The 27664-nt window shown below is 38.7% G+C and overlaps 6 protein-coding genes and 2 non-coding genes across 8 annotated transcripts; 6 read left to right on the plus strand and 2 right to left on the minus strand.

Annotated features, from left to right (window-relative positions):
- Positions 1-100: 100 nt before the first annotated feature.
- Positions 101-8934, minus strand: NRPB2 (DNA-directed RNA polymerase family protein). Its single transcript, XM_012236209.4, has 25 exons — positions 8434-8934; positions 7181-7402; positions 6797-7087; positions 6506-6703; positions 6275-6339; positions 6098-6184; positions 5904-6024; positions 5761-5805; positions 5535-5672; positions 5319-5391; positions 5112-5188; positions 4917-5024; positions 4706-4822; positions 3957-4112; positions 3750-3854; positions 3509-3634; positions 3341-3418; positions 3145-3240; positions 2896-3011; positions 2743-2812; positions 2608-2661; positions 2361-2504; positions 1697-1996; positions 961-1383; positions 101-825 (listed from the first exon to the last, which is right to left on the minus strand). The coding sequence occupies exons 1-25, from the start codon at positions 8683-8685 to the stop codon at positions 706-708; spliced, it is 3582 nt and encodes a 1193-aa protein (XP_012091599.1). The 5' UTR covers positions 8686-8934; the 3' UTR covers positions 101-705.
- A 546-nt stretch (positions 8935-9480) lies between these two features.
- LOC105650139 (CASP-like protein 1C2) lies at positions 9481-10452 on the plus strand. The gene is made up of 3 exons (XM_012237018.3): positions 9481-9751; positions 9823-9931; positions 10030-10452. The coding sequence occupies exons 1-3, from the start codon at positions 9597-9599 to the stop codon at positions 10261-10263; spliced, it is 498 nt and encodes a 165-aa protein (XP_012092408.1). The 5' UTR covers positions 9481-9596; the 3' UTR covers positions 10264-10452.
- Positions 10453-10975: 523 nt separating this feature from the next.
- LOC105649539 (putative 2-carboxy-D-arabinitol-1-phosphatase) lies at positions 10976-14283 on the plus strand. Its single transcript, XM_020685328.3, has 7 exons — positions 10976-11394; positions 12170-12321; positions 12417-12536; positions 12644-12743; positions 13035-13174; positions 13254-13333; positions 13750-14283. Exons 1-7 carry the CDS (start codon positions 11253-11255, stop codon positions 13874-13876), a joined length of 861 nt encoding a protein of 286 aa, XP_020540987.1. The 5' UTR covers positions 10976-11252; the 3' UTR covers positions 13877-14283.
- A 258-nt stretch (positions 14284-14541) lies between these two features.
- On the plus strand, positions 14542-14624 carry TRNAL-UAA (transfer RNA leucine (anticodon UAA)). The gene has a single exon. It is a non-coding gene; the product is annotated as a tRNA-Leu (tRNA).
- Positions 14625-14740: 116 nt separating this feature from the next.
- LOC110011032 (Pentatricopeptide repeat (PPR) superfamily protein) lies at positions 14741-16789 on the plus strand. Its single transcript, XM_020685331.3, is given in 2 exon segments — positions 14741-14779; positions 14781-16789. Coding segments are annotated over 2 exon segments (1773 nt in total). The 3' UTR covers positions 16515-16789.
- An 807-nt stretch (positions 16790-17596) lies between these two features.
- Positions 17597-24240, plus strand: LOC105649540 (callose synthase 11). Its single transcript, XM_089716016.1, has 2 exons — positions 17597-23232; positions 23816-24240. Exon 1 carries the CDS (start codon positions 17886-17888, stop codon positions 23217-23219), a length of 5334 nt encoding a protein of 1777 aa, XP_089572142.1. The 5' UTR covers positions 17597-17885; the 3' UTR covers positions 23220-23232; positions 23816-24240.
- On the plus strand, positions 20863-20942 carry LOC119369797 (small nucleolar RNA J33). Its single transcript, XR_005177339.1, has one exon. It is a non-coding gene; the product is annotated as a small nucleolar RNA J33 (small nucleolar RNA).
- A 179-nt stretch (positions 24241-24419) lies between the features above and the next one.
- LOC105649541 (DUF2921 family protein, putative (DUF2921)) lies at positions 24420-27515 on the minus strand. Its single transcript, XM_012236213.4, has one exon. It carries the CDS (start codon positions 27440-27442, stop codon positions 24560-24562), a length of 2883 nt encoding a protein of 960 aa, XP_012091603.3. The 5' UTR covers positions 27443-27515; the 3' UTR covers positions 24420-24559.
- Positions 27516-27664: the final 149 nt, after the last annotated feature.

The raw sequence follows: 27664 nt of genomic DNA on the forward strand, positions 1-27664 counted from the left end.
TTTCCATTGCCCCAGAAGGGGAAGAGAAAAGCTCTCTTAATTCAGGCTACTATTTTTAACCATGGGCTGAGCTACAAACTCGCTAGTCATTACACCTTGGTTCACTCTCCATAAAATAATAATAATAATAATAATAATAATATAATTTGACATAATGTGAATGCTCATATCGAGTTTACAAAGAACAACGGAATACTAAGTAATAGACCTAAATTGGTATTGGTATACAACATTTAAATTAGTCAAGAACATTTAGCTAAATAATTAAAGTTCAAATCTCACTCCAGGAGTTCAACTCCTTGTATGCACAACCGTATACAGCAACTATTATTAAAAACAAAATTGCAGGTGAAAATATGAAACCAAAGTCTCTTTCCAATCATAGATTACAACAAATCTTCTCTAGGCACGTACTCGAAGAGACACCTTGGATGATGCTCTTTTCTACTGACATCCGCGTTAAATTTTGTATCTAAAACAGTGTGGGAATTCAATATCCAATGCCTTCTTCACATCTCTGTTGAACCAGAAACATTAAATAAACTTTGCAGGATCTCGATGCAGCAGGTGGCTGTGAAGTTTCCGTTTCCTCCAGTCTCAATAAATCAATACCCCTAAATCATTGTACCCAGGTACTTGTGATTGACCAGGTTGTGTACTCCACAAAGTAAGAGAGTGACTATTTCCAAGTTACTGTTGGTTACATTAGGCTCCTTTTTTCTTATGGTCTTTGACTGGTTTTATATCTTTTGTGAGCATTCTCGGTGCTATGGCCATGGCCATAAGCTCTTGGAAGAGCAGCTTACAGGCATATGGAATGTGCACCTGCATATACAATCAATGACAAAAGGTAAAAAAAAAAAAACTCTTTAAGCGAGGATGAAAATGGCACGAGCAAGTCATAAAATGAAGACAGATTCAGCAAATGGACAATCAAGAAAAATTAATAAAGGAAATAACCTGAACAATGTCAGTCTTATTCTTGCAACCTCTGCATTCGAAAGAATTCTTCTTTAGATTTGCAATGGCTATCAATCCACATCGTTCACAAACATGGACTCTGTAGGCATCACTCTGGTCAAACAGCCTCTCTTTGAGAAAGTGTGCCGCGCCATGTGCTATCATGCAATCCCGTTCCATTTCCCCAAAACGGAGGCCACCATCACGTGACCGTCCTTCAGCAGGTTGCCTAGTAAGGATCTGCACGGGTCCCCTTCCACGTGAATGGATCTTGTCATCAACCATATGCTTCAGTCTTTGGTAATAAGTAGGGCCAAGGAAAATCATAGCTGTAAGCCGCCGACCAGTGTGACCATTGTACATGGTCTCAAATCCACGCATCTGATACCCACATTTATGAAGAGCCTTGCTAATGTTGTCCACCTAAAATATAACATAAGAAACAAACATCAGATCAAGCATGCATACTTTGTGCTGACGTGAGAATTTCCATTCTTAGTTACTGGATATTAAAATTTGTTTCCATCATGCAACAAAACGATAAAATTGTTCACTGGTAAAGCATTAGTATTGCTAATTCATTGACATCAGCTTTTACTTGCTAATATATACAGTCATCAACAAGTATTGAAAACCCACTAATCGAGTCTTGTGGATATGAATAAGCCTCTGGATAAAGCTTGAACAATAACAACCATCAAATTAGAAATTTAGCATGCATTCTGACACAACTTACAGTAACATCAGTAAATGGGGTAGCATCCCCTTCCTTTCCCATGTGAGCTGCAACCTTCCCCATAATACATTCAATAAGCTGACCAATTGTCATTCGGGAGGGAATAGCATGTGGGTTCACAATGATATCAGGGGTAATGCCTTCCACGGTCCAAGGCATGTCTTCTTGAGTGTAAGTCATTCCCACCGTTCCCTTTTGCCCATGCCTACTGCTAAATTTGTCTCCAATTTGAGGTATGCGGACAGACCTCACCCTTACTTTAACAAATCTCAATCCATCAGCATTTGTTGTCAGGAGAACCTACAAGAGTCCGAGTTGTCAGAACAAGCAGGTTTCACAAAATATCAGGTCTGCAATTTTATAGAAACATAGATGTAAACCGCAGTTATATGCAAGTACGGTAAGTACACACTTCATCTGATAATATATATTATTTCAGCATTGAATTGTGAATCTATGATGGGGTATCATGATCTGTGTTCTCAGGACAAAAAAGCAGCACAAAAACCTCGTGTTTCAAAATTCTAGGAAGCATATATATAAGTTGCTAGCTAGATAATAAGTTTGCATTTTATCTGACAGATTATGCTCTCAGAACTGGAAATTCAATGCTAGTAAAGGCCCCATGTTAATATAGCAAACTCAAACCCAAAACCAAGCTTACTTGATCCACTATTCCTGTTTCACTATGACGTAAGCTTATGCTGTGATCCCGCCTTGTGTAACGTGCAGATTGTCCCTGAGCTTCTTCTTGAGCAATAGGAGTGGTCTTTCCAATGATGACATCCTCACCTGAAACTCTTGTACCCTAACAATCACATAATAAATTGCCTTTAGATAACAAATAAAGAAAATAACATTTCATGTAACTAGCAAGAAAAAATGTCAATACGATGAATTAATATGCTTACCGGAGGTGCAAGGCCATCATCATCCAATTTATCATAGGAGCCATGCCGCATGCCCTATAAAACAAATTCTCAATTCAATGTTTGAAATTTTTTTCTGGAAGCAAGAAATACATGCACTTGAAAACTACTCCTCACCATTGTGTTAGCTCTGTCTGGCCGCCCAAAATCTTCTTTGACTAGTGTCCCCATCTTTTTCTCCTCATCCCTGTGAATTGGAGGGTGTCAACAACACAACTTGACAAGATGCAGAACTACATAAGGCAAGAAAGGTACCAGCACTTCACTTACCTGTATGAACGGAAGAACAGTGATCTAAAGAATCCACGGTCTATTGATGATTGATTCATAATCACAGAATCTTCTTGGTTGTATCCAGAATAGCAGGCAATGGCAACAATAGCATTCTGAGGCAGAAAGGAGGGCACAAATGATGTCTTAGACATTGTGTGAAGTAAAAGAGAGTCAAAAATCAATAAAACTGATGTGACATTGTGTGAAGTAAAAGAGAGACAGAAATTAATAAAACCGAATCTTTACAATGCCAGCTGGAAGCTGCCTAAAGTGAAGGTGCTCCATAGCTCTTGTAGTAACAAGTGGTTTTTGAGGATAATAAAGAACATACGCCAATGTATCCTGTGCATTGCAGAAAGAACCAACACAAGCATGTAACAAACTGCATCAATCAATTGGAGAAAAAAACAGAAGGAAAGAAGGATCAAGGTAAAAAACATACCATTCGAAATTGATAGTTGGTGACATATATTCCCATAGCTTGCTTTCCCATAGCAGATTGATAAGTGTTACGAGGAGACTAAAAGCACCAACAACAAATAAGCAAAGCAGGACAGAAAATATAGTCATTGAAACACAGATAAAGTTACCCAAGAAATGCCAAACTTGCCTGGTTATGATCAGGAAAAGGAATAATTGAAGCACAAACACCTAAAATAAGTGAAGGGTGGATTTCACAATGGGTGTAAGTATCAGAATAAGCTTCCTCCGGGTTGATTCGTGCTTGTACAAGATCCTGCAACAAGTATTTTACAATCATAATTTTATATGTGGTCTGAAACCTCCTAACAACAGAGCTAATAGGGTACATCCCACACAAATGTTTTCCCAATCATAATTATTTCACTCACATGAATGGTCATGGATATCATGGTGGTTTCTTCTTCCTCTGTATCAATATATTCAATGAAACCTTTAGCCACAAGATCATGCCAGCCACCCTCTTCAGAGGATTCCTGTTAAAAAGAGAATCACAGACTTAAAACCACTGGAGAAAGAGGGCATACAGCAGGAAGAGACCTCCAGAGAAGATACTGATTAAAATTTAATATTCTCACCCTCTGCTGGAGTGCATGAATGTCCTTTTTCTTTATGAGAAGCCTCTGTTTCTCAACAATGAACAAAGGACGACTGCAACGACCGTAGTCAGTGTATATCCGCAGCTCTTTCAAACGAATATCTCTAACAACCCCAACTTCAGTATTAACATCAACCTGTATATTTGAAGACCATCAGCTTTCTAGAACACTTTCCTTGTTCACACAGATATCCACCAAAATAACATATAGTGAAAAAAAGAAAATTCTGTTGTAGAAGGATTTGACTAAAAGAGAATACCAGTACACAACATGAAATCAATCCCTGTATTATGTTCACACTAACCCTGATTTAACTGCATTTAAATGACAGATTTCATGCACTCTAGGTATTAAGAGATCAAAAGGTTGAGCCACTGGAGCTATTTTGGAATTTTTTTTTTTTTTTCAAAAAAAGTTTGAATTCAACTCAATATTAAGACTTCATCCCCAGTTTGCAAGGCACACTCTTTTAACTCTTATTTCTGTATTATAGCATGGAAACCACTGCCTACACAAAAGGAAGCATACATCTTTTTATGACCTCACACTTAATTTTTCCTCAAAATCCTCCACCCCCAAAAGATCATACAAAAGACACATTCCAAGGGACTCTGCAATTTGTCAATATGGAATGCTACCATTTCAAAAAAACATATTTCACTTATGGCAAATGAACAAAGATCCTTTTCCAGAAATTTCTACTAAAAAAATGAATTGAGTATGCTGACCCGTCTTCTCAGTCGTCTCAATGTCTTGACCAACATATCAGGATCACGATGGATACCCACCCAGCAACCATTAACGAAAATTTTTGTAGCTTGGGGAATAACAGCAGGAGATATTTCCTAAAATGGAAGGGAACTGTCAGAACTGTCGAAACGGGAAACAGCATAACAGAAAATCAAGCATCCATTCACACCGAGGAGAAATAGTGAACACCTCAAAATTCTCAGTGCCCCATTCTTCCAAAAATTCCAGGATAGGATATGCAGCTGATCCGACAGTTATATACACCATCAATGCAAGATTCTTCACCAATCCACAAGCCTAATGTTACAGCAAAACATATTCATTAGAAACATCCAGCTCCTTAAAATGCCTATTATTACATGATGCATGAGATACAAGACTCACTTGTCCTTCAGGTGTTTCAGCGGGGCACATCATTCCCCATTGTGAATTATGCAACTGCCTTGGTTTAGCCAATTTACCTGGTTACAGAACCCATGATTGAGCTCAAACAAAGAGAGATAGCGACAAAAGAGAAAATGGTATTGCAGCGGCTCCAAGGAGGAAAAAAAGCAAATCCAAGATAGATGATAAAATCATTCAGAGTGTTACCTTCACGCCCAATTGGAGAATTTAATCTTCGCAAATGTGACAACGTAGATGCATATGTCAATCGATTTAACACCTATATTTCAAAAATTTTGTAAAAAGAAAATAGAAATGCAGTACGAGATAACATTTTAGGAAATCATAAGGACAAGAAAACAGTTAAAAAGCAAATACATTATTGGTCAAATTTACAACACAGAAGATTATAATGGCTCAAACCTGTGACACTCCAGCTCTTGTACCAGCAGCATTTGCTTGCCCCCAGTTCCCCGTGGCAAGCGAATATTTAAGACCACTAGTAATGGTTTTTGCTTTAATAGCAAATTGCAGATTGACATCCTTCCCATTATCCACACACTATCATCCATAAAAAATGTAGGTAAACAACCCTGAAGAAAAATTGAATTACATGAATTGACAAGAACTGGCTTTTTGAAGCAAAAACCTTCTGCACGTAAGATCTGACATCCTTGGTCAACTTTCTGAATAACTGCAAGCAAGGACATCAAAGTTCAAAGAAATTACAAACAAAAATAATGACAGAGAAATTTCAAGCACCCTCCAAACTTTCCCACACAAAACACAAACCATTCGAAAGAGTCCACCGAGTAAAGGACCAGCAAGGTCGAGCCTCTTGTTGCCATAATGATCTCTGTCATCTTCTGCCCGCCGTCCCAGTGCACAAAGTAGAAGCCGGTGAATGATGTAACTGGCATAAAAATAATTATTTGTCAGTTACAAGCCACAATGACAAATTCACATCTTATTGAAACAAAACATACCCAAAATAGTAAGCTTTTTTTGTCTCACAATATTCTCCAACACCAACATGAGGAAGCATTTCCTTTTGAAGGATCTCTTTAGCATACCTGTGACGATGAACAGAAGATTCTCAATACACATAAAAAATTCAGACAAAAATTCTGGCTGCCAGAATAAAGTAGCAAACAGTAACATACTTTATCCTTTTTTCTCTAGTTACACCGACAGTAGCTCCACGCTTACCAATGTAGTCCAGTGCAACCTGCAGAAAACATTACAGCATACAGTCTACTCTGAAGAGCACACAAGCTAGCAATACAACTAGAAAAGTAAACATGTCCTTGACAACTAAAGAGAAAAACGTTGCCACGAAACTACAAAAGCCAACAATAAAGGGAAAAGAACCAAACAAATAACAAAGGATGTACCTGTTGATTTTGAATCACAAAAGCTTCTTCTAGAGAAGGCCGTAGCAACTCCATCATTTGAGTATCAGAGAAATCATAGCATATGTGTTCTAATATATCTTTGTCAGCAACAAATCCCAGCGCCCGAAACACAATAATAATTGGAATTTCAGTTCGAATATATGGAAGTGTAGCCCTAATATACTGCCCTGAAGATCCCTGAAATAAGGGGTTAAGAGAAAGACAAATAGATATCATATGCTACTTCTACAAGAATGGAAACGATACATAATAAAACATTGTTTCCCTCACCCCCTTGGCACTAGTCCGAGAAAGCATCCGCACAAACATGGAACTAGGTGGACGGTTCTGGGACTCTGCCATAGACCGAACTTCTGCCACATATGCATACTTGTTTGGCTGCCTCTTCTTGAACACATAAACATGATTGGTGCTCATCTTCTCCTGAGCAATCAGAACCTTTTCACTCCCATTAATGATAAAATAGCCACCCTGATCATAAGGACACTCCCCAAGCTCCGTGAGATCTTTCTCTGAATTCTGGTACAGTGTGCAATAACTTGAACGAAGCATTATAGGAACCTAATAGGAAATAATACAACAATGAGTGCTTTAATTCCCACAATCACATTTATCAACTTATCAATGAACATATGAACATTTTATTTTTCACACCTTCCCAATGAAAACTTTAGTGAAATCCTGTGTTTCAGTGACTTCTTCACCATCATGTCCTTTCTTTATCACCCTCTTTGTAACATCCACATACAAGGGGGCAGAGTATGTAAGGTTCCTCAACCTTGCGGCTTTGGGAAATAAAGTTGCAGTTTCTCCATCTGACTCGGTCATCATGGGCTTGCTCAAGTATATCTGACCAAAGCTTATCTTGTAGATAGTCTGCAGATAAAGCCAAGAGTTACAACCAAACATTATGCAGCAACAGAGATAATGCTTTGCAATTAATCTGCAGACTCTAAAAACTTATTACCATATTTACATATGAGACTATGGGCACTATAAAAATTGGCAAGTTTACACATGCACCTCTCTAGAGCTTGCAAAATATGGCAATACAGGGATCAATGATATCTTGTCCTTTGAGAATTTTTAGAAACGAAAGAAAGCAATCCTATTAAATACAATAAACTAATTGTTGACAAAATAGTATATTTTTGCCAAATCTAATTTGAGAGATTCAATAAATTAAGCCATTCATCTCCTATAATTAAATTCAGGATGTGGAAAATATCGCCAGAGAAACAAATGTACATTGAATATAAAAGATTGATGAACCTGAACAAAACCATGTAAAATTCATATCAGAACAAATATTACTTTAATTTCAGACGGGTATTTTCATGCTTTGAAATAATACAAGAGGAATAATGTAGGACCTATCACAACTAAGGTAATTTTCTATGGTTTTATCTTCCACAATCTTGATGAAACAATCTGAGCATTTCGAGCAATTTAAAGTTTAAACCTTTCCATCACTTAGAATGAACAGGGAACTCTAGTTATAGACTAGCGTATACTTACCATCAGAACAGAGACTCCAACAACTAAATAGAAATGTTGAGAGCAGAAATATCTCTAATAAAGCCATTGTACAAGAATGCTTCTGATAGAATTACTCAGAGAAACCAAATAAGCAGACAATTTGCCAAACACTTTGGCATTACAGTAGACAGTGATGTACAAACTTCAACAAGCTTGAACTTCAAAAACTTGCATAACTTGCTATTAAACAAGTAATATAACAACCAGTTGAATAAATCGAGAAGCGCATTGATGAGTAAAATAGTCAACCAAAATTAGAATCTTTGGTCCCAAAATGCAAATAACATTTAAGCAAGTACGCTTATTCCAGTAAAATCCTAGAAACCCTAAAACCAAATAACAAAGCACTGCTCAAACACCCAAAGTACCTCAGCAAAATCGGGCTGGTGGCCGGGGTTGTGCTGGCTCTCAGGACGAATCTCAATATCAGCTGACTCATCGACGATTTCCTGCATCGTGTTCTGGATGAACTCATCGAACGAATCAAGCTGTTGGCGCACCAAACCTTTCTCTTCGAAGTAGGCAGAAATAACAGCCCATGCATCCTCCTGAGTGATCTCCTCCTCTCCATCATCTTCTTCATCGTTCAGAGGCTGATCGTACTCATGTTCGTCGTCCATGGCGTAGACTGATATCCTTTTAAAACAATTGTCTTGATATTACTAGTTAACGAAGTATTGTTTTTCCACTTATTTATTTTTTATGTTTTTTACGCTTAATTAATGGATAAAGTACGTGCAGTGAAACCCTAAAACGAGGTTCCAAAGAGAATTCACGAGTTCGGTCATCAAGAGTTATGTCAAAGAGGCCGAAAAACGGAAGCACGGTGGCTTTTATCGGGGAGTAGACTTAGGAAGGCGGTGACCGATGACGTGGAATTTTCCTTTTATCCCTTCTTTCCCCTCTCTATTCTTTCTTCGCATATAGATGTTGACCCAACCTGAACCGCCCGGCTAATTTTGGGTGGAGCCCCGGGCCCAAAAAGAAAAAGAATGGTGAGCCCGTCTCAATGGATGTTACATTTTGGGCTCATCGTCCTTGCTTCAATGTATAAACCCAGTCCATATTTCACACAATAGTGAAGAAGAAGAAGAGAGCCTGCTTCCACGTAGACAAAAATAGTCACATCCGTTTCGATTGGGGGTGGGCAGTTGAACAGACGATTGATAATTCTAGCCAATTAGATTTGCCAATTTTCGATTTTCTCGCAATTGCCATTCTAATGATTTTTCCCGCACAAATTACCTATAATTAAAAAGAGCTAATTAAGCTTTAAGCCCATTTAAATGATTCGTTTTGACTTTGACTTCGTACAAACAATTACCGGTTACCAAACAATTTTTTTCTTGGAACATGATCATGTTAACAAGTAGCCCATCCTCTATATCTGTCTTCTAACGCCTAGTCCTCCTCACTCGCTCACCTGCATCTACCAGTTTTACGTTTCAGTATGTTTCACGTTTAAAACTCGTTAACATACTCCGTTCTTATTATTTTTCTACTTTCATAAACAACTATACGAAATTCCTCCATGGCTAAATTCAAGAAGATCTTCTCCTTCATCCTAAGGCTTCTGTCCTTGGCTGCCACTGTGGTTGCTATTGTTGTCATGGTCAGGAGCCGCGACTCCACTCAAGTGTTAAACTTAACTTTCACTGCAAAATACAGCAACACACCCGCGTTCAAGTGAGTGACGATACCATTTATTTTTGCTCTGGTTTTATAACATCGCTAACTATTGGCATATATATAAACAGGTATTTCGTGATCGCAGAAGCAATTGCAAGTGTTTATACCATTATAGTTATCTTGCTGATCCTCTGCTCTGAAAGTCTTCTTGGACGCTTAATTGTCATTCTTGACATGGTAGTTCCTACGTTTCGTTGCCTGTAAATTTCTTTTTGCTTTTTAAATGGATATCTGTAACTAATTTGACTGTGTGATTATTATATATGTATATATAGGTAATAACAGTGCTGCTCAGCACAAGCATAACGGCTGCCTTGGCAATAGCTCAAGTGGGAAAGAAAGGGAACAGCCATGCTGGTTGGCTACCTATATGTGGACAAGTTCCCAAATTTTGTGACCAAGTCACTGTATCTCTTATTTGTGGTTTTGTTGCTGCTGTTTTTTACTTTGTGCTTCTTCTCATATCCCTTCATGCGGTTCTCAGTCCAATTTTTGCTGTAAAGCCTTAGATGTAGATCCCAGTAATCATGTTAATTACCAAAGCTCCTGTCCTTCGTTCTCTTCTTAATTGTCAGTGCTTAATGTCTCTTTAGTGATCACTATCATTAAGTTTATGATTATATATTGTACAATTTTGAGGTAAACTATTATGTACTCTCACTTTAAGTTTATTATATGAGTGTGTGTCTGAGATAGAATTTTATTGTGCAATGGATATCCTTGGCTGATAAAAGTTACCAATATCATCATGTATAGTTTGTAGATCAGTTGGCAAAGCTAACTCAGCATGTGGGAAGAGTTTTTAGATTTGATTTCCATTAAACACATTTACAGGGAGGAACGAAAAATCTTAACTGTGACTAAATTCGAAATCAAATTAGGCAATTCGTAATTATAGGATCGGATGCAGGGGTTTATAAAAAAAAAACTAACATCATCACTTTTACAACAAAATACTCATTGTGAAGCCACAAGGCCATAATCCAAGGCCCAAAAAAATGGGAAGCTAGCCTAGATTCTTAAAACTAAGGCCTAGGGCCTTGGGCTGGGTGAGTTGAAATTGGCTATGGAACAGAAACAAAATTTTGAATGGGAGGAAAAGTTTTCCTGTCATTTCTCAGTGGATTAAACGACAGAGAAACTTTCCCCTCCATAGAAGGAAAACACACCTTAACCATTAAAAATTTAAAACGCATCCATGAATGTCTCGGTGGCATATCCATCCACTGGAAATGAATGTGAGGACAACAATCGTTCTTGAAAATGCCAAAACAATCTCCATAAACCAAACAAATAGCACAGTACCCACCACCCAATCGCCAATTATCAACGAGATTATCTGATTACCAGCTATGATACCCCACAGGGTAACATTTCCTTCATAAATGCATAAGAAACATAGAGCCAAATGGAAAACAAAAGCAAAAGAAACTGAAAGAATTACTGCCCTTTCCATAAATACAAAAGCTTTGAAATCTTAAGCCCACCTCACAGCAAGATGGTTTGTGAAGTTCTCACCTTCAAAATCCCTCTGTATTCAAGATTCAACACTATATCTAATTCAAGAAGATCCACTAAATGCCCTGTAAGACTTAGAATCCAATGCTCAAATTCTAGTCCAAACATGCCTCTTGCAACTGGTAAGTTCAATTTTCTCATTATTTTCCTCGGGTAAGTTATTAAGAATTTAATGTTGTAAGTATTTCTAATATTAAGGTGGCTTGTAGACCTTAACATTTTGAGTTTTCTTGGATTAGTAGCGGGGACCCGTTTGATATTATATCGAGGAAAGAATGTCAAATGGATGGTCTTTGGCTTTTTGCATAAAGAATTCCAGCAGTGAAAGATAAAATGCGTTGTAATTTAGAAACTTATTATGCCAGATTAGAATTGAGAGGTGTAATGATGTTCAAAGGCCTTTGCCAAGTGTTTCACCTGCTTGTGGTCATACAAGCCTACTCAAGCTCCTCCTTTTCTGGATGGTTGTGTGCTAGCTGCAACTGCCTTAGCATATCCAGAAACTGCAGCAAAGAATGTTTATGGCTTATGCCACTTGGAGCATAGAGCCAAAGGGTGTCCTTTGGGGACAATTATAACAGTTGTTAAGGTGAAAGATTTTAGAATTTTTTGTCAAAGAAAGAACTCCATTAGGCAAGATTTACTCTCTTTAAAGAAAGAATCTTGTTAAGTATAGTCTGTATGCAATTGAATATGTTTGGCAAAGAAAGAAATGCATATTTTCATATTTTTGTCTGAATATAATGGAGTGTATTTTAGTACACCTAAATATAATGTCAACCTGGGTGGCATAAGGAAGGTTTTCTTTTTAATTTTATTTTTCCTCTCCACCTATGAGAGATTCTACTTTGCAAATTTTCCCACTTGAAGTTGAATTTAGTTGCAAAATTTTAACAGACATGCTTCAAAATGATGCATCAGTCACTGATGGTGCATATGGTTTTGAAAGTGCAACAACATCACTTACTCGGAAATTGTTGTCATCATCAAAGAAGGTCACTATTGTAAGACATGGGCTTAGCTCTTGGAATGAAGAGGGTAGAATTCAGGTTTGTACGTCAGCTGTAGATTACTTATTTCTTGTTTCTTGTCCGTAATTCCATTGACAATTTGAATGCTTATTCAATTGCTAATGAATGTCTAGGGAAGCTCAAACTTATCTGTCTTAACTGAAACTGGAGTGAGGCAAGCAGAGAGGTGTAGGCAAGCCATGGCAAATATACACTTTGACAAGTGCTTTTCAAGTCCCATATCTCGTGCCAAGGTTTGTTTAGCATGATGACTGAATAACTCTCAATTTTTTTTTTTTTTTTTTTTTTGGATTTCTTTAATCAAACAATTACAAGATAACAACCATGGGTATTCTTGCAGTCTACTGCAGAAATCATATGGCAAGGGAGGGAAGAACCATTAGTTTTCCTCGATTCACTAGAAGAGGCCCATCTATTTTTCCTTGAAGGCATGAAAAATGGTCTGTCCCCTTCTATTGTGGTTGTTCATTTTGTTTTGGAATTTGAGAACTGTACTTCTGTTATAAACTGTTCTTTTGGCATGCTTATGCATGTTTTAGTTTATTATAATCTCGACTTGCTTATAACTGAGTCAAACTTTAAGAATCTCGTTCAATTACAATTAAGAGAGTGTATTTAGGTAGCTTGAAACTTGTTGATATAGTTACCAAGCCAAGCTTAAGAAAAGTACTTAGCTTCTATTCTTTCTATAATTGCTGTAAGACTAAACCATGTTCAGTCCTTGGAGGCAGTGGATGCTAGAGAGAGATATCCAAAGGAGTTTACAATGTGGAGAGAAAATCCTGCTAATTTTTATGTGAACGGTGTCTACCCTATCCGAAAAATATGGGCCACAGCCAGAGAAGCTTGGACAGAAATCTTGCTTTCACCTGTGAGCTCTTTATTTTTCCTTCATATAGTTCTTTCCTGAAAACTATATAACTGACGTGAAAATCTTTTTCATGCATCAGGGACAAAATTTTTTGGTTGTAACACACAAGTCAATCTTGAGAGCATTAATCTGCACAGCTTTGGGGCTAGGCCCAGAGAGGTATGTGACAGTATTGTTGGAGTCAACAGGGCAGTTACTTGAGGTGATCCTTGTGAGTTGTAGGATGTATGATAGTTTTTAACAAGAAGCTTGGCAGTTCTTTACAACGGAAAATTATATGTTCTTGTTTTATTAACGATCACAAAGAAACTAAACAATGGTTTTAACATTTTTATTGCCTTCAGATTGCTAAGAATAGTTTCTGCTTTGGTTCATTAGTTATTAGTAATTTTGCATGATTGTCACATAATAGGTCGATCTCATAGATCAAAACAAAACATATCAAAATTAATAATAAAATATAAAATAAAGAAACTCTCCTTTTATTTCTGATATTTGAAAATTTAAAATGATGAAGACACATTTCTGCTTGATTTTATTAACATTTTGCCCTAAAAATGTTTTTGTCGGTTCAGGTTCCGTGCCATCGACGTGAATAATGGAGGCATATCAGTGTTTGATTTCAACGAAAGAGGAGAAGCAATGCTCCAATCTTTGAATTCAACAGCCCACATGTACAGTGACCATGTCTATCAATATTGAAACTTCTATGGTACCACTAGATGATGAGAAAGCTAATTCTGCTGACAAGAACATTATTACCAAAAACAGCAGGACAGTTCTCCTAGAGTGATGATGAACAGATTGCAGAGAAAGAGTTCGGTCTCACTTGTTATTGGCCTCAGCTCAGAGACATAATCTTCAGCTAAACAACAAACTTGTAGTTCTAGCTATGGAATTGTGTATGTGAGTGCTTGTATGAGCTGAATAAAGCTCATTTCTACTAGACCTTTTTCTTTCCATTTGTTTCAGCACAAACTAAATCATAATGTGCAATGGAACAGTAAATGATCGAGAAGTACATTGGAATAATGTTGCATGTATATCACATTTATGATTGCAATGTTGGTGCATTCATATATTACTGTGAACTAAAGTTAGTGATCTAATATCTGCCAAGGCTTGAAGTATTGCACTGCCAAATCCCTCTATTGAAAATTTAATCAAACATGTGAATATTCACTTAAGCTCTATACATTCTCTTCTAAAGTATTTTCTTTTTCTTTTTTTTTTTTTTTTTTTAAAGAGAAAAAAGAACCTGATAAAAGCCCTCAAACTGAGGGCCAATGATTTACTAAGCTTCAAAACTGGGTGCGTGAGTTCTGTTGCGGATATAGATGGTAGGATTTGGAAATCGACAACAACAAGCAGGTTTGCCCGAGAGGTTAAGGGGGAAGACTTAAGATCTTCTGCACATAAGTGCGCGTGGGTTCGAACCCCACAGCCTGCATTTTAATTTTTTTTAAGTAAAAATTTTTATTGACGTCTGCTTAGTACATTCCGTGCCGCCACCAACGATACAAATTGAGCGGTCAAGACAACCATCCTTTGTTTTCTCCCGCTTTCATGGCAAACTTTCATGGAAACAAAACAATTCCTTCCACTCCCTCACTCCCCAGCCTACCACATTCTTCTCAAAGCGGGTCCTCGTCTCAAACCTCTCCAGCAAGTCCACGCCCACATAATCGTCTTGGGCTTTGGTCACAGCCGATCCCTTCTCACCAAGCTTCTCAATCTAGCTTGCGCTGCAGGCTCCATTACCTACACTCGCCAAATCTTCCTCTCTGTGACAAAGCCTGATGCCTTTCTATTCAATTCCTTAATCAAATCCACATCCAAATTTCACAACTTCTCCATCTATTCTATTTATTTCTATGGTTGCATGCTCCTTTCCAAAATCTTACCGTCAAATTATACTTTCACATCTGTTGTAAAATCCTGTGCTGATTTATCATCCTTGAAACTTGGTAAAGTCATTCATGGACATGTTTTTTTGAATGGGTTTGGCTTGGATGTGCATGTGCAGTCAGCTTTGGTGGCCTTTTATGCCAAGTCCGGTGATTTGGGTAATGCGAGGAAGGTGTTTGATAAAATGCCGGAAAGGAGCGTTGTGGCATGGAATTCAATGATTTCTGGATACGAGCAAAATGGATTTGGGAAGGAGGCAACTCTGTTGTTTGAGAAAATGAGGGAAGTGGGTGTAAAGCCTGATTCGACCACCTTTGTAAGCTTGTTATCAGCTTGTGCTCAGTTGGGAGCACTTTGTTTGGGGTGCTGGGTGCATAAGTATATCATTGAGCATAGTTTGGATTTAAATGTGGTGCTGGGTACGTCTTTGATTAACATGTATACCAGGTGTGGGGACGTGAGGAAAGCGAGAGAAGTTTTTGATTCCATCAATGAAAAAAATGTTTTTTCTTGGACAGCAATGATATCTGGATATGGAACGAATGGTTATGGTCGCGAAGCGGTTGAGTTATTTGATGAAATGAGAAGAAAAGGTCCATCTCCTAATCGTATTACATTTGTTGCTGTTTTGACTGCATGTGCTCATGCAGGGCTAGTGAAAGAAGGTCGCTTGGTGTTTGCAATCATGAGGGAAAAGTATCTCTTGGTGCCGGGCGTAGAGCATTATGTTTGCTTGGTAGATATGCTTGGGCGTGCTGGACTCCTTGATGACGCGTACAACTTTATCAATGAAGAAATTCCCAAGGAGCCAGCTGCAGCTATCTGGACAGCTATGCTTGGGGCTTGCAAGATGCATAAGAATTTTGATCTTGGTGTAAAAGTTGCTGAGCATCTAGTAGCTGTTGAACCAGACAATCCAGGTCACTATGTGATGCTCTCAAATATATATGCTTTGGCGGGTAGAATGGACCGAGTGGAAATAGTTAGAAACATCATGATCCGAAAGCGTTTGAAGAAGCAAGTTGGCTATAGTACGATAGAAGTTGACCGGAGAACCTATTTGTTTAGCATGGGTGACAAGTCACACCCTGAGACAAATGAAATTTATCGTTATTTAGATGAACTGATGTCGCAGTGTAGAGAGTTAGGCTACGCAACAGTATCAGAGTCGGTGATGCATGAATTGGAAGAGGAGGAAAAGGAATTTGCACTTAGATACCATAGTGAAAAGCTTGCCGTAGCATTTGGGTTATTAAAAATGAGCAATGATGAAGTTCCTATCAGGATTGTAAAGAATCTTCGAATGTGTGAAGACTGTCATTGGGCAATAAAGTACATTTCAATTGTTGCTAACAGAGAAATTGTAGTTAGGGATAAGCTTCGGTTCCACCACTTCAAGGATGGCTTATGTTCATGTCAAGACTACTGGTGATGTCCACAACATGGCATCTAACATTTCACATTCTCTGAACTAATACACCTCATCAAAGTATCATTCTTTACACCACTTTCTGATGTTATTATTATTTTGTCTTAATTTTTTTTTGTATAAAATGCTAATTAGAAGTAGATTACAAATATAGTAGTGTTTATTGAGACATCTGGTAGACTGGTGGCATTCATTGCATGTATTTAATAGCTTCTATTCGTATTTTGATGCTGCACCTTATGCAACGTATCAAAGCTTCCAACTTCCATATCCAGAAAGCAGTTGTCAATTTTGTATCTCCTTAGCTAGTATTAGAGTCTTACTTATTTTACTGCTTCAAGTAACCTTGCTGCATTAGTTAGCACATCAAAATCCTATAATATAGCTATACCCCTTCACTTAAAAGAACGATTTCTCATATGGGTTCCTGTCCAATATTCCATTTAATAAATTTTAAAAAGTGTCATTTTATGAAGTGATAGGGTACCAAGTTGATTTGTTAATTAAATTATTTCAACTCTAAAATATTTCAAGTTGGTAACTTATACTCAATTTGGAAAATGTGTAAAGTTAATAAAATGAAATGATAAAAATAATAATTTTATTGAATGGTAATGGAGGAAAGCATTTGCATATGTAATTATGTATCTATCAATTGTGTAATGCCAACATAGAATTGTGGGTTTGTCTGCCATTTTTAGTTACCAAGTACGCACCGCACATGATCCGCTCACTACACTACAAAAAGAACACAACCAATCGCATGTCTGAGAGATTCTCTTCTGTAATACTATTATTTTATATCATCGAACAATCAATTGGAAAGAAAAATAGAATCTTGACCAATTGATGAAACGTCTGCACTAGACTTTACTGCACGCTGTCGTTTCATAAAGCTAAGGGGACCTAAGGAGGCAGTGAATATTCATTGTATTAATTATTGCAAATTAGTAACGTTGCGTCTTTTCTCTTTCTCTTCTTAGAATTTTTCGTCAAGATATACTTAAAGTTACGTGGGCTCCCACATGATCACCACTCATCACCTCACTTGTTGCTTCGTGTTTCTCACTCCTTTAAAAGCGCGTGGTCAAGAACGCAACATCCACAGATGTAAATTTCTTGACAACAACCAAAACCAACATACAAACAATCCTCCGCACTTCACTTTCGTGTTTGAGTTATCCAAAAAAAAACTGGCCTTTTTCTAGTAAGCTTTTCAGTTCTTTTTATGTCCATTTACCAGCACAAAGCCACCCCTTCTTCCCTCTTCCTCGCCACTTTTATGTCAAGCTGAAGCACTAGAAATGAAAACGGAAGCAAAAACGGTTTGAGATGAGACGATAAGAAACAATTTTGTTGCCTTTCTTTGCTTCCATGAGTATAAGGCAAAGGCCAGTTGCGCCCACGCGCTCCCCCAATGGTCTCCACGCGCCGCCGCGGCCGCCATTGCCGGATGTTTACAACATAATCCCTATCCATGACCTCCTATCCGACCATCCGTCCCTCCGGTATCCGGAGGTGCGAGCCGCCGCCGCCTTCTTGCGAGACGTCAGTAACTTACCGAGGCCGCCTTTTGTTACTTGGGACCCGCGCATGGACTTGATGGACTGGCTTGGACTTCTCTTTGGGTTTCAAAGAGACAACGTGCGGAACCAGAGAGAACACTTGGTGCTGCACCTGGCCAACTCACAAATGCGGCAGCAACCGCCACCTCGGATTCCAGACGAACTGGACCCGAGGGTGCTTCGCCGGTTCCGGAATAAGTTATTGAGTAATTATACTTCCTGGTGCTCCTACCTCGGCCGGAAATCTCAAGCAGCTCACTCTAGGCGTAGCAATAACAGCAACGAACTCCGGCGCGAGCTGCTCTACGTTGCTCTCTACCTTCTAATTTGGGGCGAATCAGCTAATCTTCGGTTCATGCCTGAGTGTGTATGCTATATATATCACCATATGGCTATGGAACTGAATCAAGTTCTCGATGAATGGCCTGACCCAAATACTGGTAGGCCATTTGTGCCTTCAATTTATGGTGAATGTGCATATTTGAAGTGCATTGTAATGCCTTTTTACCAAACAATTAAAGCAGAAGTTGATAGTAGTAAAAATGGGACTAAGCCACATTCGGCTTGGAGAAATTATGATGATCTAAATGAGTTCTTTTGGAGTAGGAGGTGTTTTAAAAAGCTGGGATGGCCTATTAATTTTGGTTGTAATTATTTTGCTACTGTTGAGAAGGCTAAGAGAGTAGGCAAGACTGGGTTTGTGGAGCAGAGGTCGTTTTGGAATGTTTTTAGGAGTTTTGATAAGCTTTGGGTTTTGCTGATTTTGTTTTTGCAGGCTAGTCTAATTGTTGCTTGGGATGGTACTGACCATCCGTGGCAGGCATTGAAGAAACGTGATGTACAGGTTGAGTTGTTGACATGTTTTATCACCTGGGGTGGGCTTAGATTTCTACAGTCTATTCTTGATGCTGGGACTCAGTATAGTTTGGTTTCGAGGGACACAATGTTGCTAGGGGTCAGGATGGTGTTAAAAAGTGTGGTTGCTTTGACATGGACTGTTGTGTTCGGAGTGTTCTATGGGAGGATATGGAGCGCAAAGAATTCTGCTGGGTCATGGTCTGATGAGGCGAATAGTAGAATTGTGACCTTTCTTGAGGCTGTCTTTGTGTTTGTTATCCCTGAGTTGCTGGCTTTGGTGTTTTTTGTACTTCCTTGGATTAGGAATGCCCTTGAGGAATTGGACTGGAGTATTTTGTATGTGTTCACATGGTGGTTTCATACTCGGATTTTTGTGGGGCGTGGGCTGAGGGAAGGGCTTGTTAATAACGTTAAGTATACCTTGTTTTGGATTGCAGTATTGACTTCAAAATTTATATTCAGCTATTTCCTTCAAATCAAGCCAATGGTTACTCCAACAAGGTTTCTACTGAATCTTAGAAACGTGACTTATAATTGGCATGAATTTTTTGGTAGTAGTAACAGAATCGCAGTTGTGTTGATTTGGTTGCCAGTTCTTTCAATATTTTTTATGGATTTGCAAATCTGGTATTCTATATTCGCTTCATTTGTTGGTGCAACAACTGGGCTGTTCTCACACTTGGGTGAAATTAGGAACATTGGACAGCTTCGGCTTAGATTTCCATTCTTTGCCAGTGCTTTGCAGTTCAATCTCATGCCTGAAGAGCAGTTGCTTGGTCCTAAAATGACGCTTGTGAAGAAGCTCCGAGATGCAATCCATAGATTGAAATTAAGATATGGGCTTGGTCAGCCGTACAAAAAGATTGAATCAAGCCAAGTGGAGGCGACCAGATTTGCCTTGATATGGAATGAGATCATCACAACTTTCCGAGAAGAAGATATCATCAGTGATAGAGAGCTTGAGCTCTTAGAACTGCCACCTAATTGTTGGAATATCAGAGTTATTCGCTGGCCGTGTGTGTTATTGTGCAATGAGTTATTGCTTGCTCTCAATCAGGCAATAGAGCTGGCAGATGCACCTGACAGGTGGATTTGGTTAAAAATTAGCAATAATGAGTATAGGCGGTGTGCTGTAATTGAAGTCTACGATAGCATTAAGTATTTGCTTCTCACAGTTGTCAGACAGGGAACAGAAGAATATTCAATTGTTCTAAAAATTTTTGAAGAGATAGACAACAGCATTCAGTTCGAGAAGGTCACTGAGGCTTACAATTTGGAAATACTAGAACGTCTTCATTCCAAGTTAATATCACTTGTTGATCTTTTGAAGGGACAGAAGAAGGACATAAGTAAGATGGTCAATATATTACAGGCATTATATGAGCTTTATGTTCGAGTACTCCCAAGGGGACCGAAAAAATCAATTGAGCAATTGAGGCAGAAAGGTCTAGCCCCAGAGAGTCAATTGAGCAATGATGAATTACTCTTTGAGAATGCTATTCAGTTTCCAGATACTGAAGATGAATTATTCAACAGGCATTTACGGCGTTTGCACACAATTCTTACCTCCAAAGATTCCATGCACAATGTCCCTCAGAACATTGAGGCAAGACGGCGCATTGCTTTTTTTAGCAATTCACTCTTCATGAACATGCCTCTTGCTCCTAATGTTGAGAAAATGATGGCTTTTAGTGTTTTGACCCCTTATTATGAAGAAGAAGTGTGTTTTCCTAAAGAAATGCTTCGGCGGCCAAATGAAGATGGCATTTCTACCATATTTTATCTGCAGAAGATATATGAAGATGAGTGGAATAATTTCCTAGAAAGAATGCGTAGAGAAGGAATGGAAGATGATGACGATATTTGGGACAAAAAGTCAAGGGATCTTCGCCTTTGGGCTTCATATAGAGGCCAGACATTAGCCCGCACTGTGAGAGGAATGATGTATTACTACAGGGCTCTTAAGATGCTTTCCTATCTTGATTCTGCATCTGAGATGGACATAAGGATGGGCACACAAGAACTTGCTTCACATCACTCCTCGAGGCACAACCATGCTTTGCATGATCAAAACTTGGTCATGCCACCATCTCCACCTAAACTTGGCAGAGCAAGCAGTAGCGTTAGTTGTTTGTTTAAAGGGCATGAGCATGGGAGTGCTCTGATGAAATTCACGTATGTGGTCTCCTGCCAAGTGTATGGGCAGCAGAAGGCAAAGGGAGATGCGCGTGCTGAGGAGATTTTAGATCTGATGAAAAAGAATGAGGCTCTTAGAGTTGCTTACGTTGACGAAGTTCACTTGGGGAGGGATGAAGTTGAGTATTACTCGGTTCTTGTTAAGTTTGATCAGCAGCTGCAGAGGGAAGACGAGATCTATCGGATCAGATTGCCTGGTCCTTTAAAGATTGGAGAAGGCAAACCTGAAAATCAAAACCATGCCATAATCTTTACTCGTGGTGATGCAGTCCAGACAATTGACATGAACCAGGACAATTATTTTGAGGAGACACTCAAGATGCGGAATCTGCTGGAGGAATTTAAGAAGTATTATGGAATTAGGAGGCCAACCATTTTAGGTGTCCGGGAGAATATCTTCACAGGTTCAGTTTCCTCACTTGCTTGGTTCATGTCTGCTCAGGAAACTAGTTTTGTGACACTTGGACAGCGTGTTCTTGCAAATCCTTTGAAGGTACGAATGCACTATGGTCACCCAGATGTGTTTGATAGGTTCTGGTTCTTGCCCCGAGGTGGAATCAGCAAGGCTTCAAAAGTGATCAATATCAGTGAGGATATATTTGCTGGCTTCAATTGCACACTTCGAGGTGGCAATGTGACACATCACGAATATATACAGGTGGGTAAGGGAAGGGATGTTGGCTTGAACCAAATCTCAATGTTTGAGGCAAAGGTTGCAAGTGGCAATGGCGAGCAGGTTTTGAGCAGAGATGTATACCGTTTGGGCCACAGATTGGATTTCTTTCGTATGCTCTCATTTTACTACACTACTGTTGGATTCTTCTTCAACACAATGGCTGTGGTATTGGCTGTTTATGCTTTTCTGTGGGGCCGCCTTTATCTTGCTCTCAGTGGTATAGAGCGACATGCCATGAAAAATATTGACAACAACAAGGCCCTTGGTGCGATTCTGAATCAGCAGTTTGTTATTCAGTTAGGCTTCTTCACTGCCCTTCCGATGGTTATGGAGAACACTCTTGAACATGGGTTTCTTCCAGCTGTTTGGGACTTCTTAACAATGCAGTTGCAGCTATCTTCACTTTTTTACACATTCTCTATGGGAACTCGTAGTCATTTCTTTGGTCGAACTATTCTTCATGGAGGTGCCAAATACAGAGCCACTGGACGTGGGTTTGTGGTGCAGCATAAGAGCTTTGCTGAGAACTATAGACTGTTTGCTAGGAGCCATTTTGTGAAGGCAATTGAGCTTGGAATCATTTTAATAGTATATGCTGCCAATAGCGCTTTGGCTGCTGATACTTTTCTTTACATAATCATGACAATCTCTTGCTGGTTCCTTGTGCTCTCATGGATACTGTCCCCTTTCTTGTTCAATCCTTCTGGATTTGATTGGCTGAAGACTGTATATGACTTTGAAGATTTTATGAACTGGATATGGTATAGAGGAGTATTGGCAAAAGCAGAACAAAGCTGGGAAACATGGTGGTATGAGGAGCAGGACCATCTGAGAACAACAGGTCTCTGGGGAAAGCTACTGGAGATAATTTTAGATCTTCGTTTCTTCTTCTTCCAGTATGGTGTTGTGTATCATCTGAACATTACTGGTGAAAACACTAGTATAGCTGTTTACCTGTTATCCTGGATATACATGGTTGCAGCCGTTGGAATTTATGTCAGCATAACATATGCTCAGGACAAATTTGCTGCAAAGGAGCACATTAAATATAGGCTGGCCCAGCTTATAGTCATCTCACTTACGATACTTGTGATAGTTCTATTACTGGAATTCACAGATTTTATATTTCTTGATCTTGTGAGCAGCCTTTTGGCATTTATTCCCACTGGGTGGGGCCTCATATGCATTGCTCAGGTGCTTAGGCCTTTTTTGCAGTCTACTGTCGTGTGGGATACCGTTGTCTCCTTGGCTCGGCTATATGATATGTTGTTTGGGCTTATTGTTATGGTTCCTGTTGGATTTCTATCATGGTTGCCTGGATTCCAGTCCATGCAGACAAGAATCCTATTTAATGAAGCATTCAGCAGGGGTCTCCAGATATCTCTCATCCTTACTGGCAAAAAGTCCAATTAACAGCTGACTCAAGGTATTTCTATTTTTTTTTTTTTTAATCTGTAATTCTTCAATTGTCATTGCTTGTTACCATATTTTAGCTGGTTGAGTTGGATTAGTTTTGGTATTTTGTGTATTATGGTTTGATGTTTTATTATTAACTTCTAAATTATGAAGGTAGTAATTGTCTTTTCATGTTTTTTGTTGCTGCTCCTAACATCAACGAGGTGAAATGGATAAACAGCCTCAACTGTGTTGTGACCTTTGATATTTCTAAGCACATCAATAAACCTGAATCATTTAAGACCTACTTCCAAATAACCTTTTTTTCTTTTTGGGAACCAAGAAAATTTATTTCACCTCACTAATTCGAATTGTAAACTTGATTTCACATAACTTTTTTTATGTCCAAAAAATATTTTGGAAACCAAAACTAGTTTGTCTTGTGGATGTGCAATCTGAGGGCTGTAACTGCGCACTTGCTGTGATTTTTATTTCATTTATGGATTAATCTGAAATAATGAAATTTATATAACTCATGCAAGGCTCTCCTTTTCTCCCTTGATTGTTATCACCATTGATATCATGCAAGTCTTAACAAAAGTTTTTTGTCTCAGAATTCTCAGCTGGAATAGTGTTTATACAACTCTAGTAGATGGCAGTACTGTGTTTCCCCTGAACAAGGAGGCAGCCGCATCCTACTTAGCTATTCCAAGGGGTTGGACAAATGAGATCCTGATTTTAACTGCATCGTTGTGTCAGATAGAGCTCCTGCATTCCACTCCGACTCGAATGTTCAAAATGCTTCGAAGTGATTGATAGGCATTTTGGGCACCCATATTCATTCACTTTACTATTATGTACATATCTGTTCATATGCTAGCTTGTTTGAGGTAGGTAGTGACAGTATTTGCTACCTTTGTTACTATTAGTCAGCTAGGCAATATGACGCTCACGCACGTGTGAAAAATCAATCTTTTGAGTTAGCAGCTTTAATAACAATGCACGGAAAACCATTTGAAATTTGATGGTTGGAATAAAATTTTGGCTTGAAACCAATAACTTATTGTTCATGTAATGTATGGTACCGTCAAAACCTACCCAAAAACATCACTTGACGAGCACCAATCTGGCTAATGACATTTACGATGGAAAACAATATATCTAAAATTTCCAAAAAGCATGTACTAATTGTTTTTCATCACGAAAGAGAGTTTCGGGTGGAACTTGACAATAGGCTCATCTATATTTCCAGAATATTGAATCAATAAATTGCAAACAAACTCTATACCCAAAAGTATTTAGGACAAAGTACTTCAGATTGAATCAAAAGCTGTCTAGGCTATACAGACTATAAACTCTCAGTTAAGAGCATCCCCTGGCACTTCATCACTGCTCACAACAGGAACCTTTTCATAATCAGATGTCTCTCTATATCTCCTAGGAAGAACACAACGGCCACCATATCGCTGTTGCAAGTAAATAAAGGCAGCAAACAGCAGACCAACAAAAGGGATAATGATGTCCCATGCAGTGGAATAAAAATCATGTTTGTGATTTCCATATATATATGACAAATCGAGGGACCAGGCAGAATTACGAGCCCTGTAGAGGTCATACGCGTGAGGCAGTAAACGGACAACAGTTGTCCCAAGATAAAAGGAAGAGGCAAGAGTATTCTCCTTTGAATTCAAGAATGCATTGAACATTATCTGTGGAAGTAAAAAACCGTCCAGAATCAAACCAGCATAAGATTTAAGGTCTCTCCAGTGATAATGCTGCTGGTAACCAAAGTGGTGAGGATGTAAAAATGGACTCCTGTGGGAATTCTTCCATTGATGAGCATACCAAGCAACCAACGCACCACCTATGTACAATGGCAAGGACAAACATAGAACCCTTTTCTCACAGAGCCACAAACTTCTATGATTGTGATCATTCTGCCTGGCAGACCAACCAAGTTGTAGCAGACGGAACTGCAAAAGAAAGGCTACCATTGTTACAACCCTTACTATTACCTCATTTACTTCAAGCCATCCACCACTCTCAAGAAAATTATTTTGTCGGCTGTGATTGGACATGAACAAGGCTTCAAAATTTAGCAGTAGAGGTATCATGTAACCTAGTGTAAGAACAACAAGCATCACAAAGGAAATGAAGGGTAGCACGTCTGGATGCTTTTTCACATGATAGAGTTGCAATCCCACAAAGACACAAGCAAGAGTATTAGAAATCAAAACCATGGTAATCTCCATATCCATTCTCCAGATGGATTCTGCAGCTTGACTTGTATAAATCGAGTTAGAAGATATTTCAAGTTCCTGGAAGTAAAGAGGGTCCAACTTGTGCCGCATGCTTTTAATAGTTCCTTTAATGTTATTCCCACTCTTTGCATTCACTGGAGAAAATTGAATATTGATCAAAATCATGCAGTCTGCAGATTCATTTCTTGTTGAGTTCGTAACATGTAATATCGAATTCGAACAGCCTATCATGCACAGAACACCAGACTCATTGTCATATGTCCCTTCAGCAGAAATTTCTATTGATTTTTTTGACAAAAGCTGACCACCCGACTTCAAAGAGGAAGAAGTTGTGAAGCTCATCTTGTAGCTAATATTTAGAAGACCACTGTGGTTTTTATTCATTTGAAAAGGCTCAAAAAGCTGATCACCCACAAACAACGGTGACGAATATCCCTGTGATAGTTGTCCTTTACCATTTCTCACTATCATTTGGAATCTCATGTCTGTGGAACAAGCGTTAGGATATGTCTTTCCTCGGCCTTTCATGGTCTTCTGTTTCGGACAAGCTTTATTTACCCTTCCAAGCATAGTATACTCATAATTCAGACCAGGAAGGCCTGTTATCCTATTCTCAGAACCATGAAATCTGATTTTATTAAAGTAGCCAGTTTCACTGTCAGTCACAGTGCTTGAAATTTGTCCCACAACAGTACTCCTCTGTGTAATTGTCAAGGTCTTAGGGAACCTCAAGCTTAAGCGAATCGAGCAATCACCAACAGAAGCATTAACTAATGAATCCTTTAAATTCGAGACTCGACAAGCAACCACACAGAGCCTATCCTTCTTATCATCCCACACTCCCTCACCAATTAACGTTCTGTTAGGATTAAAAACTCTGTCATAAATAAAAGGCTCAGAATGATAGCCAGTGTTCAAGAATCCTATCAATAGCCGAATCCCACGTCCAGGTTCACATCTAAATCCTTGAATGGTCATAAACTTGGGCAAGGTCCCAGAATCCCCACCAAGAGGGTTACATTTACCACCTTCATTACTACCACATTCCCTGCCATAATCCAATTCAAAATACCTAGCATACTTATACAATTGACTCAAGCAAGAACTAGGATGTTGCCACTCTAAATGTAAATTCTCATTCTCTCCATCACTTCCTCCAACGCATACATTACTTCCCCTATCTATCAATCTATATTTATATTCACCAAAATGAGGTATCCCCAAAATTGAAACAGGCTCAAAATAACCAGAATCACCCCTATCGTTCAAACTCTCTAAAGCCCCAATGATCAAGCCACTAATATTACTAAAATGCACTGGATAATTAAGCTTTAAAACAACATTCGAAGAACTTACAATACCCAAATGTGGGTGACTCGATCCAGATCCAACCATACACAGCTTCCCAGTATCCATAGACCAAAACCCGTATAACTCGAAAACCAAAGACCTTGCCTTCACGGGAAATCTTGGTGGCCGGAACCTGATCTCCCTCAAATTCCGGTTCCACGTCATGTTCAAATGGAAAGGAAAATGGAATCTGAGAGTAGCTTGTAGCTTAAGCACGTGTGGGATTTGGGTAAGAGAAATTGTATTTCCTTTTGGGCGAAATGAGAGCGAAATGGAAGGCGAATCCGCGTCACCGTTATCAGCCCTTTTGCGTAGGATTGGGCTGCCGCCGGTGAAGTAAGCAATATCAAAATAGAGGATTTTGTCTTCGCCAAAAACAAAGGTCACGTGGGTATCAGAAGATAGAGATTGACGAACTATGTGGTCACATTGAGGGCCATAATACGATAGAAAGTTTGAGGCTGAAATTGAAGTTGTTGCTATTGCTGTTGCTGTTGGAGAAGTGAGAAAAGGGGAATAGAAGCAGATAAGAAGTGGAATATACAGGAATTTGAGGATTTTTGAAGGTTTAACTTGGAAATTAAATTTCCGTAATGAAGATAATTGAAGAACATTACCAGTTTCCTCCATTGTTCCTTCTCCGAGGAAGCTGAAGGAGGAACTCGTAAATATGGAAAGTCAGTGCAACCGACTTCTAAAGATCCGTTTTTTCGGATGTTTGTTACTATAGCCGACCCGGATTCGTATCCTCAAAAGAATCCATTATACTTTTTTCATTCCATTTTATTTATTTGTAATTCTTTTTTTTTTAAATCTTAAAATATTTACATAATTTTAAATTTAAATATATAA

The sequence above is a fragment of the Jatropha curcas genome, chromosome 11 (genome assembly GCF_041381405.1).
Source record: "Jatropha curcas cultivar XTBG-Jc1 chromosome 11, XTBG_Jcur_1.0, whole genome shotgun sequence".
Lineage (NCBI taxonomy): Eukaryota > Viridiplantae > Streptophyta > Magnoliopsida > Malpighiales > Euphorbiaceae > Jatropha > Jatropha curcas.